Raw genomic sequence first — 19817 nt, 5'->3', positions numbered from 1 at the left:
TAGTTTCTGGTTTCTTAAATTTGGGGGCAGAATATTCAATGACCACAAATATATTCTTAGACCAGTGGCAAAGCCCAAAGCAGTACTTAAAACTAAAATGAAAAATATGGAGTAAAAAGAGGGTTCCTTAAACATAATGTTGTAAAACAGAGTATACCAGGGCAAAGTCTCAAGCTATTGTTTCAAGTAAGCTGAATTCAACAAATATTTACAGGACTAGCTATGTACCACTAAGTTCGTGAAGCAAATATGCAGGATGTTTTATAAGAGAAGGATTTGGGAAGTGACAGCCTCCGCTTCAGTCCTTTGTAACAGATTCACTGGGAGGATACTGAGTCAGTAGCTGATTCTGTTTCCGTTACCGCCGCACCTAAAAAGGAAGTTTCTACTCCAGTACCGAAGCAGCACTATGCACTTAGCACTTATCAGTTCCTTTTTCTTACTGCTTTAAATCCTTAATATGTATTCATGTTAAGGACAATTTCAAAAATTTCCTTTATGTGTAAGTTTTTAAATCTTTATATTGGTCTTGCTAATTTTGTTTCTCTTGCCTAAACTGTTTTTTTCTCCTCCAGTTGATTCTAAAACAAAGTATAAATTTAATAGGGCCTATCCTGGATTCTGAATTGGTGTTTTTCTAGTGTACTAAAAACAGTATTGTTTTCCTTTGGCAAACAAACAGAACACCCAAATGAGTATTTCATGGTCTTTTGTGAAGTACCCCCTTGCCTAACAAATCAAAACAGAAATCTCTGCCCTGAGATCACAGGCTCAGAATAGCAAATATAGTAACAAACCTTTTTCTTTTCTTTCTTGATTTCTTTTTTTTTTTGGGAGGAGATATTTGTGGAGGTTAAGGGCAAATTAAACTCCCCAGTCAAGACATCTCCTCAGGAGCACAGGCTATAACCTCTTGCCCATCACCTCCAACTCCAAAATATCGTCTGCCCTAAATATTGAGTTCTCTGAGCATGAAGTTAGCAATTCAGGTATATTTGAATCATTAGCACTGCACTTGAAAGATATGCTTTTAAGTTGCTATTCTGTGGGAACTCCTGGCAACCAGTAACCCGTTGTGACTATTAAAGTAATATAGGCCCTTCTAACAGAATATTAATATGACTCAGCATTTAAAAAATCACTTTACAACTTCAGGAACTAAATTGAGGTATTATTTATTTGTAACATATTTACATTCTTATAAAATTGTTCTTATCCAATACATCATCCTACATAGTATCTTAAGAATGAACATCATATGCTGGGAGTAAAAATCCAACTTTCTTAATTTATGCATTACCCAACATCTTTTGGATCACAAAATACCATCAATTTGGATTCAGAGAACACGAACATCTATTGAGAATTTTTTGTAGTCAAGGAACAATGTAAATTCAACAACATAAATTAACTTGACCCTGAGTGTATCAGTAATTTGCATAATTTTTTAATACATGCATATCACACTTTCCTTAACCTTACCAGTATACCACCACTTGGTTTAAATTCAGTCATCTCGATTTTTCTACCTCGTTAATCCTTAAAATAAAAAGGAACAAAGAATGGGGAAGTAATTAAGAGACAAGGAGGAGAAAACTGGACCCACCAGAAGTTTTCCAACAGTGGCACAGACCTGGTCCAGGCTTATTAACCGAAGGGTCTTGGAGTCTCGGAGTTCCCTTCTGTCACCCGAGGCTGATGTTACATTACTCTTGCTGCATTTTTCCTGTTGTCTTTCACACTGCTTAATTAAAACAAAACAGTGTACCAGCTGAGGAAGTTGCCTAAATGATTCCTGGAGTGCTTCAGAAGAACAAATACTGAAGACCCGACCACAAGAACAGTGGTGAAGAACTGTGTTAGAGACTGGTTTTCCTGAGAAGCTTAAGGGACAAAAAAAAGCAAAGAGCCCAGAGTCTGACTCTTCCTCAGAAATGCTAGTGTTGGCAGGAGATGAGCCCAAAGGGCAAAGAACCGGGGACAGCTGGGTGCTGGTGAGGGGAAATGTGGCCTCCTACTGAGGGCTCGCTTATCTCAGGCCAACACTCACGACAGGCCTGCCCAGCTCAAGCTGCTGTGGCATGTACGAGGTAAGGAGTTACTTTTCTTGCCCCTCATATGACAAATCTAAAGATGAAAAAATAAGCTTGAGGTGGGGAAAACAGTGTGTGCAGTCAGTCATGCTTGGATGACTTTCAACGGTAACTGTTGGCCAAAAAAAGCATCAGAGGCAAAAACCGGATGGTGGGTTTATCTCTTCCATGTGCCCTTCCCTAATCCTCCTCGCCCACTCACACTGTTACAAAGGGCCAAAGGCTCAGCAGATGACCAGGTATGGGAAAATTACCTGGCTTCACACCAGCCACCACATAACCGAAGAATTTGAGGACTGTGGAAAAATTATACTCTAAGGGGATGTCCATGTTTGTGATTCTATGAAAACAGCCCTCAAAGACCTAAACTATTTGAGATTTGGTAAAATAAAAAGAGAAAACAGACATTTTTTTAGGACCTCTAAGATTCCCTGTAACAGGAGGGAAAATGGCCTGTTCGCACTCGCATATTCCAAGAACGGGCATCCTTCATCCCTAACTGTGATTTGTCACCTGGCCAATGCCATGATAAATACTGTTAGAGAAGTGTAGCTTTTTTTAAAATAAAGGATAAAAAAGCAAATGGTACAGAAAGGCTTCTCTTTTTTATTAATCAGATGGAGAAAACATCAAGTGTTGCACAAATAGCAATGAAAGGGGAGAAAATCACTCTAGCCCTATCACGCCACAACAATTGGTTACATGTCTTTTCTCTCCTTTTAATGACAGACAAGTCTGAATTTCACCAAGCAATCATACGGTGCTTGGAAATGAACAGAGAGTTGTGAAAATAATGCTTCTCATCCTCAGGTAAAAAAAAGCAAAAATCGAGTAAGTACTCAAAGTAATACAAAGCAATGTTACCTGTAGTGACAGTGCAGGATAAGAGCTTCAACACCCTTTATAAGATTGTGCTAATTTACAGCTAAAGAACTGTATAGACGAGTAAGTAAAAATTAAATTACATTTGTGTAAGAAACTGTCTTCAAAACATTATAGGAATTTGCATACGCAGAATCCAAAGTATAAGACAAACTATTTAAATTCTGATTTATATAAATCCAAAAATGCTAAAATATATTATTTGGGGCTGGGGGGAGGGAGAAGCTTTAGTCACTAAATACAAACATGATGAACTAGATAAACCAAGTTGAATATTAAATAGTTTCACTGAAAATTCCATAAAGAGTAAAGGCAGAATGGTACCAAGTTAGAAAAGCAGTGTTTAAGGCAAACTAAATATTAAGTATCCTTAATTAAAAGAGGAGGCATACAACCCCATAAATAACAAAGTAATTCCTCTGAAAAATTTCTATACGACACTTGAATATATGAGTGGAAGCAGAAATAATGGCTGTTGTCTGAGTTTATTTGGAAATACTGAATAGTACTATATAAAAATAACAAAATGCTTCTGATTTAAAATATACTCAAATCATGGGCCACTTAGTTGTCATATAGCAAAGAAAAATAAAATAGTACAGCAATGTCTCAGAGTCTAAATATGTGAAATGCCAAAACTTACTTTGAAATAAATCTTTTTTTTTTTTTTTTTAGAGGATGTGTGTATGTACATGATGACAAAAAAAAAAATTCCATTATTTTGGCCCATGTAAAAAGTATGCACAGAAACGTGCGCCATCTCCCTGCAAGTAGGTGTCTGAGGATCAGCTGTTGAGCACGCGGTTTGGTGTCAGACCTGAGATCACCCGCACATACAAAAAGCATCAAGGACTTAGAAGAAAGAAATCATGAAATAAACAATGACATGTTCTTCAATCTTCAACAAAATAATCAAGTACGTATCATTAAGTTAAAGGTCGTAGCACGTGAATTTGCACTGTACAGATTTGGTATATCAAATTGTCCTATAAAAATAATTGTTTTCTAAGAACTGTGGTACGTGAAATTACACGATCACAGCAAGGATCTGTTTCTTTGCAGCTACTGGAATGGCACCGTGCCTTTTTAGGAAAGATCAAGTGTAGCCTAGAGGCACATTCGCAAGACTCCGACATCTGCTGGAGCTCCCCACAAGGGGATGGGACCAAGTCTTTACCGCCACGCTCCAAACGAAGAGGTCGCTGCACCCTGGGTGAGTCTCCTGTCACACGGTCCTGGGGGGCAGGCGCTGTTTGTACATTCCAGCAATGGCTTTGGCTGCACTGTAGATCATCTGCCGGCGAGACATGCCGGTGAATGTCAAGTGCCAGTCAGTCCGCGTCACGTTCACTAAGCTCTTTTCCAGGACTTCACCCACTGTCACCAGAAGGCCTGACCACCTCAGACTGTAGTCCTGGGGAGTGAGACTTTGAGCCTGTGGAAAAATGAACCTGGGTATGATTTATATTGCATTGAAAACAAATGACTGGGCCTACCTCTAAGTGACATCCCAAAGTCCCTTAGTATAGATGACAACAAACCCTGAGAAACACAGCTATGCTGGCAGCTCTGTGAGGTGACAAGGCTAAGGCTACGAAGACTCAGAACACTACTGCACACACCTCCTCTGTTCAGTGTCCACTCAGTCTTAATCTCATGATGCCATCTAACAGCACTCAGCGTCCAAGGCCTGAGGTTCCAGTAGGAGTCCGCGCTGCTTCAGGTTAAGAAGAAGAGGAATGCTGAGCACACAGCCTCCACCCCTAACCCTTCCTGTCCTTTTCCACAGTCCCTCCCTCATTGGTGTGCTCTTCTCTGAGCCTTCCCATCATCTGAAATGTTCACTGACATCTTGGCCTATATGTTGTCTAATTCATTAGGCATCTGAGGTTCTAATATTTGATCACCAGGTCTGATTTTTGTGTTGACTTTCTAGCACATATATATCCTAATTAACTAACCGTTAACCCTATGGTAGTTATTTCTAACATTTCAATTCTATTGAAATCCTTTTTTCTCCTTTAACATGCTCATGTTTGAACTGAGTAAACTGATGAGCTAGCTATTGCTTGAACCATCAGGCCATTTCTGGGATAAACCAATCTTGGCCAGGTTGTTCTGTTTGTGATACTATGATTTACAATTAAAAATATATATACACCTGATCCTTGAACAATGTAGAGGTTAGGAGAGTGACCACCTGGTATAGCTGAAAATCCACAATATAACTTTTGACTCCCTCAAAACTTAATTACTAACAGCCTACTGTTAACCAGAAGCCTTAGTGATAAGTCAATTAACACCCCCTTTGTAATGTTATGTATTATATACCATATTCTTGAAGTCCACTAAGCTACAGAAAAAATGTTAAGAAAAGCAAAAAGAGAAACTACCAAGAACATCGAAGAGTCTGCTTATAAATGGACCTGTGTAGTTCAAACCCATGTTACTCAAAGGTCAGTTATAGCTTGTCTTCCCACCCCCTCCCAGCTCCAGGACAGGGAGAGAGGCTGCAAGATGATTAAATAACCAATGGTGAATGATTGACTCCATCATGACTATCCAATGAAGCCTCCATAAAAACCCCAAAAGGCTGGAGTTGGGAGAGCTTCTGGGTTGGTGCCCATGTGCCCATGTGGAGATTCTAGGAGAGCAGCAGGCTAGGAGAGCACACACAAGCTCTGCGCCCTTTCCCGGGATCTTGCCCTCTGCATCTCTTCCATCTGCCTGTTTCCAGGATCTATCTTTTCATAATAAATAAGCGACTGAGTGAGTAGAGAGGGTTCCTGAGAGGGAGGGGATTGTTAGAACCAATCTGTAGAACCAGACAAGACATCTGGGACTTGTCACTGGCCTCTGCAATGAGGAGGGGCCAGTCTTATAGGACAGAGTCCTTATTCTGTGGGATTGGATACTATCTCCAGGTGTAGAGTCAGAATTGAGATGAAATGTCTGACACCATCTGGAATCCTAAAATTCCTTGGTGGTGTGGAAAAACCCCTCCCACACACAGGAATTGGGTCTGAAACCTCAATAGTTGGTGTCAGGAAAGGCACTTGGCTAGAACAGCCCTGGTTCCTTGAAATGTGTAGCTTACGAAGAGCAGGGAGGAAAGGATGAGGGCTGAAGAACCTCTGGCCGGCCACGTGGTCAGTGCTGGACTGGAGCAGCATCAGGGCTGCAGTCTGTCACTAAAGGTAAGGTTACCATGGAAATTAGAGATGGCTCTGCCTCCTGGGAAGCTGGTTTACTGAATACATAGAGAAATGCAAACTAGTAAGAAAAAGGCAAAACAGTCCACCACTTGGTGGTGGTTCTCTACCATAACTAACATCAAAGTAAAAAGACAATGCTTAGTCTGGCCTTGATGCTGGATGGATATACGGAGGGACACAATTTGATGGAATTACAGTCAAATCTGTAAGGAAACTGTTAGGTGTGAAGAGGCCTGATGTGAAGTGGCCTTCTGATACCTGACTGTATTGTGAGGATGGACACTGCAGTCTCACTGGGGAAAGCTTCCCAGACCTAGTATGCTGAAACTCAAACAGTGGAGATATGCCCTTCATGCATGATTAGCTGGACATGCTGAGAACCAGGAAAACTGTCTGGGCCCACACGGTGTGGAACAGGAGCTGGTATGCTAGCAGGAGCTAATTCTCTGTGCCACTGCCCAACGTGGAGCTTAGACTGAGGCTTATGGCAAAAATTCAAGTGTGCCTGGTGACCCCTACTGGGACTCGGGAGTAGGATATTTCCACTTGGGGGGCATTTACTAGCAGACATTATTAAAGCTACTCCTTTCACTGAAGGACATAAAATGATTCTGTAATGTGAAATATCCATAATATCTAGGATGGTGTTTGAGAAACGCCCTCATGGGGATGACAATGCCCGAGCAAGTACATAAGCCATGGTGGTGGTTTATGTACAGGGTCATGATGCCTAGGGAGACCGTCATGAACAAGGCTAAATAGCTAAAGACCCAACTAACTCTAGAGAGTTTTAGATGACATTTAACAATGTCCATAAGACCAAAGTGTTGAAAATCTTGTGAAATGGAACTTAGGAAAAGGACAACAAAATGCCCTTTTCCATGGAGTACTAAGCCTTCCACATAAACCTCTATTTACATTCTGGTTTGTTCAAGAAAGGATGAAAGGTAGGGAACCAATTATTGTACATGATACTTCCATTCTAAATACCACGTGGACGAGTGAACTCAGAGTTCAATTTTTAACAAACCGAAAGCCATGTGCCTTTCGTGTAAGATTTTCTTTTCTTTTTAAAAGATTCTATTTATTTATTTGACAGAGAAATAGCACAAGTATGCAGAGTGGCAGGCAGAGGGAGTAGCAGGCTCTCCAGGGAGCAGGGAGCCCAATGCCTGAGCCAAAGGGAGATGCTTAACCAACTAAGCCACGCAGGCGCCCCACAGGTAAGGTTTCTAAACTGGTTTCCATTTATTACAAAAGATGAACAAAGACAAAGCTACGGAAGTAATAGGGGACCAAAATGATAGATGATGAAAGGTAAACAGACCACCAGCAGAACAGGTAAATCATTTTTTCTGCTGACAGTAGTGAACAGGATAATAAAAAGAAGAGGAAAATAGTGATTAAGCCTGTGACATATTACCTTTCCAAAGACAGCTGGAAAAGAGAGGAGGAAGGTACTCAAACGACATGAAAGAAACTAGAAACTGAAAAACAGAAAAGGCTAACAGTGCAAAGCTGCCATAAAATCAAGAATATATAGCCTATTTCACACAAACTTGTATTCTAAAAACGGTATTTCAAGTTTCTATGGAGTAGGATGAAAAAGAAGAAAACGAACCTGCTGTACACATTCCAAAGGCACAGGTGTGGCCTGTGTAAACGTTTCCAGGTGAATGCCATGGACGGGGTCTTCCACTATCAAACAGCCAATGTCAAACCACCTGCAACAGAATAGATGAGTTGTTCATGTGCCAAATAAAGGTTACAGTGACCAGACAAAACAAACCCACAATAGTTAGTATCATTCCCATAAACCACTGGAGTTCAAAAACGAAATGTTTATCAGTTTTCAAGAGAATAATCCATAAAAGCTATATATAAAATGACCTGTTGGCTTAATTCCAACAGGAGTGAGGAAAACAACCAAAAAAAAAAAAAAAAAAAACCACCTGAAACTTATCCAGGTAAAGTTTTTCTTGCTCAGACTCAGGGAGAAGGATGGGAAGAGGAAAATTCAAAAAAGCAACAGATAGTTACTCATCTGAATATGCAAATACTTAATCACAAGTAACTTTTTAAAAATGTCACTTGCTAAAATACAGGAAATTTTATTTTACCATCTCTATGGTTACTATGTAGCCCACTTGCAAAGTTACTAGCAAATTAAATAAGCTCAGAGGAAGTAACAAATCTTATTCTTGATAATCTGTCTTTGAAAACACTTCATGAAATCAAGAAAACTTTCTTCCATTTAAAGTTACTCATAAATTATAAAAATACATTTTATAATTGCCTTAAGTCATCTGTAACAGCACCAGCATTTTAGATAACCAGAATTATGCAACCACCAGATGCCAGTTTGGATAACAAGAGGATATACAGAGTAAAAAAAGTTGTCTATTTTTAAAAATATGTAGATCTAATGGAATGTGATAAAACACGAAATGAATTAGGTAACTTCTATTAACATATTCAAAGAAACAGCAAGTAAAAATGGAATAAGTTTTGCTGCGGATTAAAATGATAACAGGTAGTATCTGTAGTATTCATATCCTAAAACTTGGTTTCAAACAACATCAAATAAGGATATGAATTTTATTTGAAATACTAATCAGTCAGTAACTTGTGTATAATGCAGATAGAGAACAATCGTGGTGATTAAGCTGGCAGGCATGGACTTCCTGAAAAGCAGACTCAGGGAAGGTGAAAGCCCCCCTTCTCCCCAACCTGGCCTGGGCCCCCACCATCCCATGATGCTGCTGAATACAGATTAGAACTCTAAGGTCCTCTTTGCTGTCTGAAATTCAATGGTGCTCTTAACCAAGTCAAGAGGGATATCCCACTCAGTAGCTAGAACTGCAGCCACCCTCATGCCCATGAAAACCTCTTCCATCTCTTTCACTAGTACTGCTGGACTCTCCACTCCTCATTACTGTCCTTCAACTCCCCCGGCACACCCCACCTCACATGATTCACGGACAGTTCCTAAGGCTCTGTCTCTGTTACTTCCTGCCCCTCCCCAGGCAGCTGCTGAAAGAACTCGGACTAGAGGGATCTCCTAGGGGTCACTCTGACTAAAAGAGGGCTTAAGAAGAACTGTAGTTCCAAGATATTTGGATTTCATTCACCAGCAAAAATCTCAAAACAATGTCGGAACTGCCACTCTGTTTTACAAAAGATCTCTACCACCACCGGTCAATTCTCAGAAAAAAAGGACATTTTAACACACTTAACACACAACCCAAGATTTTTCAACTTTGTGGGTTAACCTCCGAGTATGGATAGTCCATACTTACACAGGCTTTTGTCCAGGTAAGGGACACATCATGGTAGTTTTTCTCATGTACCATGGACTGATGTGAAATACAGAGGCAGGCAGGTCTGGCCTAGCTCTATTCTTTGTTAGGGCTAAACACATTTGGGATCTCTTTTGGCTGTCTGGCTCTTTCTCGATCAGTAACCATGTTTTTGACTTTATCTTCTCAGCACTTATTTCCCACAGGACCACAGGAGATAGAAGTAACCAAAGCACCAATGATCAAGTGGTAGGGATCCTGGCTTTGCTCTCCATTCACATGTCCTCCCTCTCTGCAACTCTGTACCTTCTCACACCACCTTTCCATCCTCTCCTCTTTAATCCCACGCTAGAAACCAGTGATTTCCTAATATTACAGTTGACCCTTGAATAATGCGGAGGTTAGTGTTGCTGTGACCCCCTGGAACAGTCAAAAATTTAACTCTGACTCTCTAAAAGCTTCTAATAGCCTGCTGTTAACCAGAATTCTTACTGGTAAAAGTCTATTAATACGTATTTTCTATGTTATATATATATACACCATATTCTTAAAGTGAGCTAGAGAAAAGTTAAGAAAATCACAGCAAGAAAAAATATTTTCTGTACCGTACTGATCAAAAAAAACACCCCACATATAATTGGATTTGTACAGTTCAAATCCATGCTTTTCAATAATCACCTGTTTCTACTATCCCTAATCTTCCTAATAGGCTACTGTACTTGTCAAAAGGCATTTGGTAGGAAAAAAATACCACATACTACATCTACGGAGGATGGGACAGCTGACGGCAGACTAATATTCCCAAAGAAAAGCTGGAAGAGGTACACAAGTCCTGCATCTACGGTGTCACAGAGCTGTAGAAGGCAGGAGGACCACATGGAATAATGCTGGTGACGGGGGATAAGCTTTCAGCGTGAGGTGAAGACCTGAACCCGAATGCCACCCAGCCTGAAGTCACCAAGCAGACTAGAAGTGAAGGAGACCCACCACTAACATCTCTGAAAAGGTGGGGAAATGGTTAAACTTTACTCTGGGGTTGGAAGTGTTCAGGAGCAAAGTAATTTATGTGCCCCTTCCACTTTGACCATGCAGACAGAAGCAGAGTTGGCGCATTCTAGCCGGCCGGTGGCCTCAATGATCCCCGTCCCCCTGGTGCGCTCAAGCCATCTCGCCGCAACGGCCCCAGCATGGGACGCAGTGGTACACCTACACCTCCAGGCTCCCAACACACATCAACTGCACAGGGAACATCCCTATAGAAGGCCACCCTTTCAACACTGGGAGAACTAAGTGTTTGACCTAATTCACAAAGTCAAAACGGGAGACAGGAAGATGCTTAAATGAAACAAAGATTCAGTCTACTGGATGAAGAGTGCATCAATTCAGCAAATATAAAAAAGAGCCAATCAGATTGAAATACAGTAAGTGAAGTGACAAATACACTAGAGAGCATCAGCAGCAACGGAGAGGAGAGGCAGAAAGGACAAGTGACCCAGGAGACAGGCTATCCTAATGCAACCAAGCAGAAGAGAAAAAAGGAAAAAAAAAAATGAAAGGCTAAACGGTCTCTGGGACATTAACCATACTATATACATACTCCCGTTATAGGGATCCCAGAAAAGCAAGAAAGGAGCTGAAAACTTCCCTAGCCTGGTGAATGTAGCAGATACAGGCCCAAGAATCACAAACCAAAGTAAGATGAACCCAACGAGGTCCACACCAAGAAACATAAATAGAGTATCAAAAACTAAAGAGATAATCTTAAAGCCACCAAGAGGTAAGCAGCTAGTTACATATAAGGGAAACCCCATAAACCTACCAGATTTCTTAACACAAACTTTGTAGAACAGAAAGGAGTGGCATAATCTGTTCCAAGTAGAGAAAGAAAAAAACCTATAATCAGGAATACTCTACCTGAAGAAGAGTAACTGATCACTACTCAATCAACCTGTTAAGAAATGTTAAGACTTTTTCTAAGAAGAAAAGGCCATGCCTAGAGGTGAAAACTAAAAAAGGGACAAATTTCACAGGTAAAAGCAAACACACAGTAAAGGAAGTAGATAAATCACTTACCCAGCTATTGGGAACATTAAAAGGTAAAAGTTAAATCAATTATATCTACATTAAGGGATTTACAAAATAAAAATATGTAAAATATGACTTCATATACATAAAAGGTAGAGGGATGAGTAAAGTGCTTTCTGAATGTGTCTAAACTTAAAATAGAACATCAACTTCAGACTGTGTAACTTAACACTACAGAAAGCCATCAGTCACAAAGAGAAGGGAACATGGCAGAACTACATAAACTACAAAACAATGAAATGGTAATGAGGTCCGTAATGCTCCCATCAAAAGACATAGGGTGACTGGATAAAAATACAAGACCCATCTACATGTGGCCTAAAAGAGAGTCACTTTATACTACAGACACACAGAGACTTTGAAGTAAAGGAATGGAAAAGGCATTTCATGCAAATGGAAGTGAAAAAAACAAAAACCCACCAAAACAAAAATTGGGAAGCATGACATGTATCAGACCAAACAGACTCTGAAACAAAGACTGTATTAAAAGACAAAGAATGGCATTAAATAATAATAATAATGGGATCAACTGAACAAGAGAGTAGTAGAACAAGATCAATTATCTACATACCCAACATTGGAACATCTAAATATGTAAAATAAGTATCAGCAGATCTCAAGGGAGAAAGTAACAGTAAAACAATAACAGTAAAGGACTTCACCCTCAGACCCCCACTTACACGTCAATGATGCATAGATCATCCACACAGAAAATCAGTAAGGAAATGGTAGCTTTCAACCAGATGGATTTAACGCATCTGTATACAACACTGCTTCCCAAACCAACTGAAGACACATTCTTTTCAATAGCAAATGGATTGTTCCCAGGGTAAATCATATGTTAGGCTGAAAGCAAGACTCAGTAAATGTCAGAGAATAAAATCCTATCAAGTACCTTTTCCTACTACAAGGCTATCAAACTAAAAATCAATTACAAGGAAAAAAATTTTAAAAACTGGGAAAAACATGAACATATGGACACCAAACAATATGCTTCTTACTAAACCAAGGAGTCAACATAGAAAGCAAAGAGGAACTCAAAAAATCCTTGGAAACAGCTGAAAATGGACACCCAACAGCTGAAAGCCTTTGGGACACAGCAAAAGCAGTTCTAAAGGACTACCTCAACTAAAAAGTTCAACCTTACAACCTAAAAGACCTAGGAAAAGAACAAAGCTCCAAGATCACAGAAGGAAAAAAATAACAATGATTAGAGTGGAAAGAGAAACCGCCACCGCCCCCCCCCCAATCAAGAGCTACTTCTTTGTAACCATAAACAAACCGTTAGCTACACTAATCAAGAAAAACGAGTCAAATCAAAAATGAAAGAAAAGTAACAAATGACATAAGAATTTAAAAAATTTTGAGATACTTGTGAATACTATGAAAATAATATTGGCGCCACCAAAACAGACAACAGAATGTAGAAATGTATACATTCCAAAAAACGTACAAAACTGAATCAGGGGGGCGCCTGGGTGGCTCAGTGGGTTAAGCCTCTGCCTTCGGCTCAGGTCATGATCCCAGGGTCCTGGGATCAAGCCTTGCATCGGGATCTCTGCTCAGCGGGGAGCCTGCTTCTCCCTCTCCCTGTGATCTCTTTCTCTGTCAAAAAAATAAATAAAATCTTAAAAAAAAAAAAAACTGAATCAGGAAGAAACAGAAAATGTGAACACATTAATTACTAGTAACAAAACTAAATAATCAAAAAGCCCCCAACAAACAAAATCCAGGACCAGGCAGTTTCACAAGAGAATTCTGAGTTATTTATACTTACCCTTCTCAAAAAAAAAAAAAAAAAAATATATATATATATAAAAATAACAGAATAGGAAGGAAAACTTCCAAATTCATTCCACAAGGCCAGCATTTACCCTGATAGCAAAATTAGACAAAAACTACAAAAAAGAAAGTTATGGGCCAATATCCTTGATGAACATAGATGCAAAAATCCTCAAAACATTAGCAAGCCAAATTCAATAATACATTAAAATAATCATAACAGTTGAGTGGGACTTCTTTCAGAGATGCAAGAATGGTTCAACATCTGCAAATCAGTGTGACGTATCACATTCACAAAACCAGGGATAAAAACTGTATGATCATTTCAGTAAATGCAGAGAGCGCACTTGATAAAATTCAACATCCATTCATGCTAAGAATTCCCAATAAAGTGGGTTTAGAGGGCACACACCTCAATATAGCCACAGATAACATAATGGTGACAAACAAATTTTCCTATAAGACTAAGATGTCCACTCTGACCACTTTTATTCAACATAGTGTTGGGTCCCCCAGTAATGGGTCCATGGTCAAAGAAGCAAGACTAATACAAAGCATAAGTCAAGCAAAGCTTTATTTCGCACCAAGCATCAAGAATCAGACCCACCATCAAACAGGTCGGGGCTGTCCCTTACAGAGAGGACGACCCCTCCCTGCCTCACAGACTAACTTTTATAGAGCAAAGGCCATGTGGTTGGGCCTGGCCACACACAGGTGGCTAATTGAATTACAACTCACCCCACAGTAGCTATGGAAACTAGCCATCACCTTGGTAGCTAGGAGACAGTATGGCCCCCACTGATTGAATACCTCCACCTGGCCTGACCCACCCTTGTATTTGGACTTTGTTACCTGGAATTGGTTTCCCGGACTTGCTTTTAAATAAGTTCCCATGGGGGGGGGGGGGGGGGGGGGCAGGGTCAATTTAAGTTTTATTGCATAAACAACAAAATGGCTGTTCGACCGAGGTGGGGCCGCTCTGGCTAAATAGGCCCTTACAATAGCACTAAAAGTTCTAGCCACAGAAATCAGGCAAGAAAAAATAAAAGGCATCCAAATTGGATAAGGAAGAAGTCAAACCGTCAATAGTGAAAGAGCATATGATATGATGTATAGGAAAACTTAAAGATGCCACAAAACTCAAAGAACTAATAAACTCAGTGAAGTTGCAAGACACAAAGTCAACACATGGAAATCTGGTATACTTCTGCACACTAATAACAAAGTGGCAGAGAGAAATTAAGAAAACAATCCCATTTACAAGTGCATCAAATGAATAAAATACCTGGGAATATATTCTGCAAAGAAGGTGAAAGACCTGTACTTTTTTTAAGATTTTGTTTATTTATTTGACAGAGACATAGTGAGAAAGGGAACACAGGCGGGGGGGGGGGGGGGGGGGGGGGGGCGTGGAAGAGGGAGAAGGCTTCGGGGGAGCAGAGAGCCCAATTTGGGTCTTGATCCCAGGACCCTGGGATCATGACCTGACCTGAAGGCAGAGCTTAACAACTGAGCCACCCAGACGCCCCAAGACCTGTAATCTTAAAACTATAAGACAATGAAGAAAAGCTAAAGGTGACACAAATGTAAAGATATTCCATGCTTATGGATTAGTAAAAGCAATAGCATTAAGATGTCCACATTACCCAAAACAATCTACAGATTCAATGCATCCCTATCAAAATACTGGTATAATTTTTCACAGAACTAGAGCAAATACTACTAAAATATGTATAAAAACACAAAAGACCTTGAATAGCCAAAGCAATCTGGAAAAAGAAGAACAAAGCTAGAGGTATTATAATCCAAAACTTCAAGCCCTACACTTTGAAGCTATAGTAATAAAAATATTAGGATACTGGTACAATAGACATATAGATCCATAAAACAATGTAGAGAACCCGGAAATAAACTCACACTTACATGGTCAGTTAATCTTGGACAAAATTGGCCAGAATATACAATGGGGAAAAAGTTTTTAATAAATGGTACTGGGAAAACTGGACCAATTTCTAACACCATTCACAAACTCAAAACGGACCTAAATGTAATATTTGAGCCCATACAATTCCTAAAACAAAACACAAGACAGCAGTATCTTAAACATCAGCCTTAGTAACTTTCTTTCTAAATATATCTCCTCATGCAAGGGAAACAAAAGCAAAAATAAACACTGAGACTACACCAAAATAAAAAACTTTTCCACAACAAAGGAAACCATCAACAAAACAAAAAGGCAATCCTACCTAACAGAGTATCTTCGCAAGGGATATATCCAATAAGGGGTTAATATCCCTATAAAAAGCTCATATAAACGTACACCAAAAAACAAATAATCCAGTTAAAAATGGGCAGAAGAGGGCACTTGGGTGGCTCAGTAGATTAACCATCTGCCTTCGGTTCAGGTCATGATCCCAGGGTCCAGGGATCGAGTCCAACATTGGCCTCCCTGCTCAGCAGAGAATCTGCCTCTCCCTCTGACCTTCACCCTGCTCATGCTCTCTTGCTCTCTCTCCAATAAATAAAATCTTAAAAAAAAAAAAAGGAAGACACGAACAGACATTTTTCCAACAAAAGACATCCAGATGACCAAAAGACACATTAAAAGATGTACAACAAAACTCATCATCAGAGAAATGCAAATCAAAACCACAAAGAGAACGCCAGAATGACTAAAATTTTAAAAAGCTAAGAAATAACAAGTATTGGCAAGGATGCAGAGAAAAAGGGTTCTTTGTGCACTATTGGTGGGAATGTAAAGTGATACAGCCACCATGGAAAACAGTATGTAGGTTCCTCAAAAGATTAAAAATGGAAATACCTTATTATCCAGTAATTTCACTCTGCGTATTTACCCAAAGAAAAAATACTAATTCAGAAAGCTACCTGCATCCGTATACTGACTGCAGCATTATTCATAATAGCCAAGCTAGGGAAGCAACCTAAATGTACACTGACAGACGAATGGATTAAGATATGAGACAGACACACACACACACACACACACACACACACACACAGGAATATTAGTCATAAAGAATGACATCTTGCCACTTGGAACAACATGGACCTAGAGACTATTACGCTAAGTGAAATAAGTCTGACCCAGGAAGACAAGTATCATACGATTTCATGGACACGTGGAACTAAAAAACCAAACACATTAACACACTTTTCTTCTGGTCGTTGCCAAAGAGAAGGGTGTGGAAGAATAGGCTAAATAGGGAAGGGGATTAAGAGGAACAAACTTCCAGTTATAAAATAAGTCAGGGGGAACAAAAATACAGCATACAGAATAGTCACAAATACCATAATAATTCTGTAGGGTGACAGATGATAATTACACTTATGGTGAACATTCTGTAAGGTACAGAATTGTTTAATCACTATGTTATATACCTCAAACTAATAAAACATTGTGCCACAAGTTTATTTTGATTAAAGAAAAAGTAAAGTGCCAAATGAAAAGAATGGCCAATCTAGACTTATATATCCAGCAAAAACAGCCTTAGTAAATGTGAATTAAAAGTATCTTCAGAGGCACATGGGTGGCTCAGCTGGTTAAGTGTCTGCCTTCAGCTTGGGTCATGATCTTGGGGTCCTGGGATCGAGCCCCGTGTCGGGTTCTGTGCTCAGCTGGGAGTCTGCTTTTCCCTCTCCCTTTACCCTTACCCCCTGCTCAAGCTCACTCTCTCAAATAAATGACATCTTAAAAAAAAACATTTTTTTTTTTTCAAACAGTAGCTAAGAAAGTTTGTAGGTAAAGTCTCCATTACAATGTAGTGCCAAAGGAAGTCCCTGAGACAGAAGAAAAATGATCCCAGAAAGGAAAACAAAACTACAGGAAGGAATTCGGAGAATAAGTATCAATGAATACTGACAGTAAAGGACAACACTACTAATATCTTAGGAGTGTAAAATGTATGCACAATTAAGAAAACTGAAAATAATACCATAAAAGATGAAGGGGATGTTGGGTAAAGAATACTAAAAGTGGTTCAGTATTACCAAGTCACAATTTTTATTATTAAAAGACTAATTTCTAAGATAACCAATAAATGAACTGTAAAAAGTTAAGATAAGGGAAAAATGAAATAATGATCACTAGATGGCTCTTTGGTGCTAACACAGAAAGCATTCAAAGCTCTCTGTCCCATATCACTTGATTTCCTAATCCAACAAATGATCAGCAAAGCTAATGTAACTACTGACCCCAGAATCCTCTTCATCATCTTCAAACTCTTCCTCCACTCAGAATGTCCTATATTTGTCACTTACCCAAATTTTACCTACTCTTCACAATCCTGTCCAAGTCCCACTCACCCACATATCTCATCTGACACTACCTCTACATTTATTTCTCCTTGAATTGTATATATTTCCTACCAGCAAAAAATTACACACTATTTTATACAGTCACTTAAAACTGTTCATCTGTGTACATTATTTTCTCCCAACTGGCCAGCAGTATAACCTCAGAGCTGGAGAATATTTTTAATATACTATAGCCATTAAGTCCCAGGCACAACGCTACTCAATAATAAATAAACAAAAAAATATAACAAAACCAAATGTGATTACAAAAGAGATCGATTTCAACAGTTAGGAAGCTCTTTCAGTATAAATAAATTCAGCATTTTAAAAATAACTTCTCCCATAAAAAAGCCAACTAAAGTACAAAGCCCTGAAAAGACCATAATGAATACGATTCTCTGAATATCCTCCAAACTAAATAGATAAACATCATTGCTCAGATCTCAAACCTGACGACTGGCACCAGGCCCTGATTCTCATACCTTCCATTAAGCTGAATAACTGTGTGAATGACTATGTTGGCTACTGGTGGTCAATTACCTCAGCCAAAACAGCACTGTATCCTCTTAAAATTGTGCATATAGTCACTGAATATAATAGCACCAATCTTAAAATGTAAGCATTATTATCTCCATTTTATAATTAAAAAAGAGAAACCTGGGTAGCAGAGATGACACAGCTAGTTAGATGATAAAGCTAGACCAGAATATAATTTTCTCTAAAATAGGATAACGACTAATACCTAAATTTTTTTAAACTAGATATTCAGTCTCAGTACCCCAGAACTAACTGTATTTTGCTCGTAAGATAGACAAAATAAGCCTCTTCCTGAATAATTATATGCCATCAAACTAGATAACCTAGAATACATAAATACATTTCTAGAAACATATAACCTACCAAGACTGAATCATGAAGAAATCAAAAATCAATAAAAAATAGACTGATTTCTAGTAAGGAGATTCTAGTCAGTAATCAAAAACCTCCCAACAGACATCTGTCAGAACCAGACCCCTTCACTAGTGAACTCTACCAAACATTATTAAAGAAAAATTACTACCAACACTTCTCAAAGTCTTCCAAAACAAAAAGAGAAAGGACACCTCCACACTCATTTTACGAGGCCAGCATTACCCTGATACTAAAATCAGACAAAGACACAACAGAAGAGAGAATCAAAGGCCAATTTCCATAGAAACAGATAAGTAAAAATTTTCAACAAAATATTAAGCCAAATTCAACAATATATTAGAAGGATCATACACATCATTTAGGATTTATTCTACAGAGACGTAGAGATGGTTCCACATCCATAGACCAACGTGATACAACACAATAACAAAATGAAGGGCAAAAATCGTAAGATCATAAGATACAGAAAAAGCATGTGATTCAACTACTGGTAATGATAAAAACTCTCTGAACAGGTTTACAAAGAATGTACTCAAAATAATAAAGGCCACATATGACAAGCCCATAGCTAGTATCACATTCAACAATCAAAACCTGAAAGTGTTTCCTCTAAGATCAGGAACAAGACAAGGATGCCCACTCTTTCCACTTCCTTTGTTCAGTATGATACTGAAAATCCTTACCAGAGCAATTAGGCAAGAAAAACAAATAAAAGGGATCCAAATTGGAAAGGAAGAAGAAAACCTATGATTATTTTCAGATGACATGATACTACATACGGAAAAACAATACAAACAAGCAAACAAAACAAAAACTCTAAAACTTGGAATTTATAAATGAATTCAGTAAAGGTGCAGAATAAAAAAATCAAAATCTGTAGTGTACAGATATGCCAAAATCTGTTGCATATCTATACACTAATAAACTACCAAAAAGAAAACTTAGAGAAACAATACCACTTAAAAATCACGTCCAAAAGGACAAACACTGAGGAACAGATTTAACCAAGAAGGTGAAAGATCTCTACTCTGAAAACTATGTAAGACATTAATGGAAAAAACTGAAAACTCAAATATATGAAAAAATATTCCAGATTGAGGGATTCGAAGAATTAAAATTGTTAAAATATCCACAGTATTCATTAAGCAATCTACAGAGTCAATATAATCTCTACCAAAATCCCAATGGCATTTTTCACAGAAACAGAACAACCCTCAAGTTTGTATGGAACCACA

General features: G+C 38.8%; 1 protein-coding gene across 3 annotated transcripts in view; it reads right to left on the bottom strand.

Moving 5' to 3' along the window:
• Window positions 1-1159: 1159 nt before the first annotated feature.
• PRRC1 (proline rich coiled-coil 1) overlaps window positions 1160-19817 on the bottom strand; it is a 41546-nt gene continuing 22888 nt past the window's right edge. For all 3 annotated transcript variants that reach the window (XM_032851960.1, XM_032851958.1, XM_032851959.1), the window contains 2 exons: window positions 7812-7914; window positions 1160-4410 (listed from right to left, as the gene is read on the bottom strand). In XM_032851960.1, coding sequence (XP_032707851.1) covers window positions 4201-4410; window positions 7812-7914 — 313 coding nt within the window. In that variant the 3' untranslated portion in view covers window positions 1160-4200. The remainder of the gene's footprint in view (window positions 4411-7811; window positions 7915-19817) is intronic.

This window comes from Lontra canadensis, unplaced genomic scaffold (assembly GCF_010015895.1).
Source record: "Lontra canadensis isolate GAN:19392208 unplaced genomic scaffold, GSC_riverotter_1.0 scaffold5, whole genome shotgun sequence".
Classification (NCBI taxonomy): domain Eukaryota; kingdom Metazoa; phylum Chordata; class Mammalia; order Carnivora; family Mustelidae; genus Lontra; species Lontra canadensis.
This window is presented reverse-complemented; position numbering and strand designations above follow the sequence as displayed.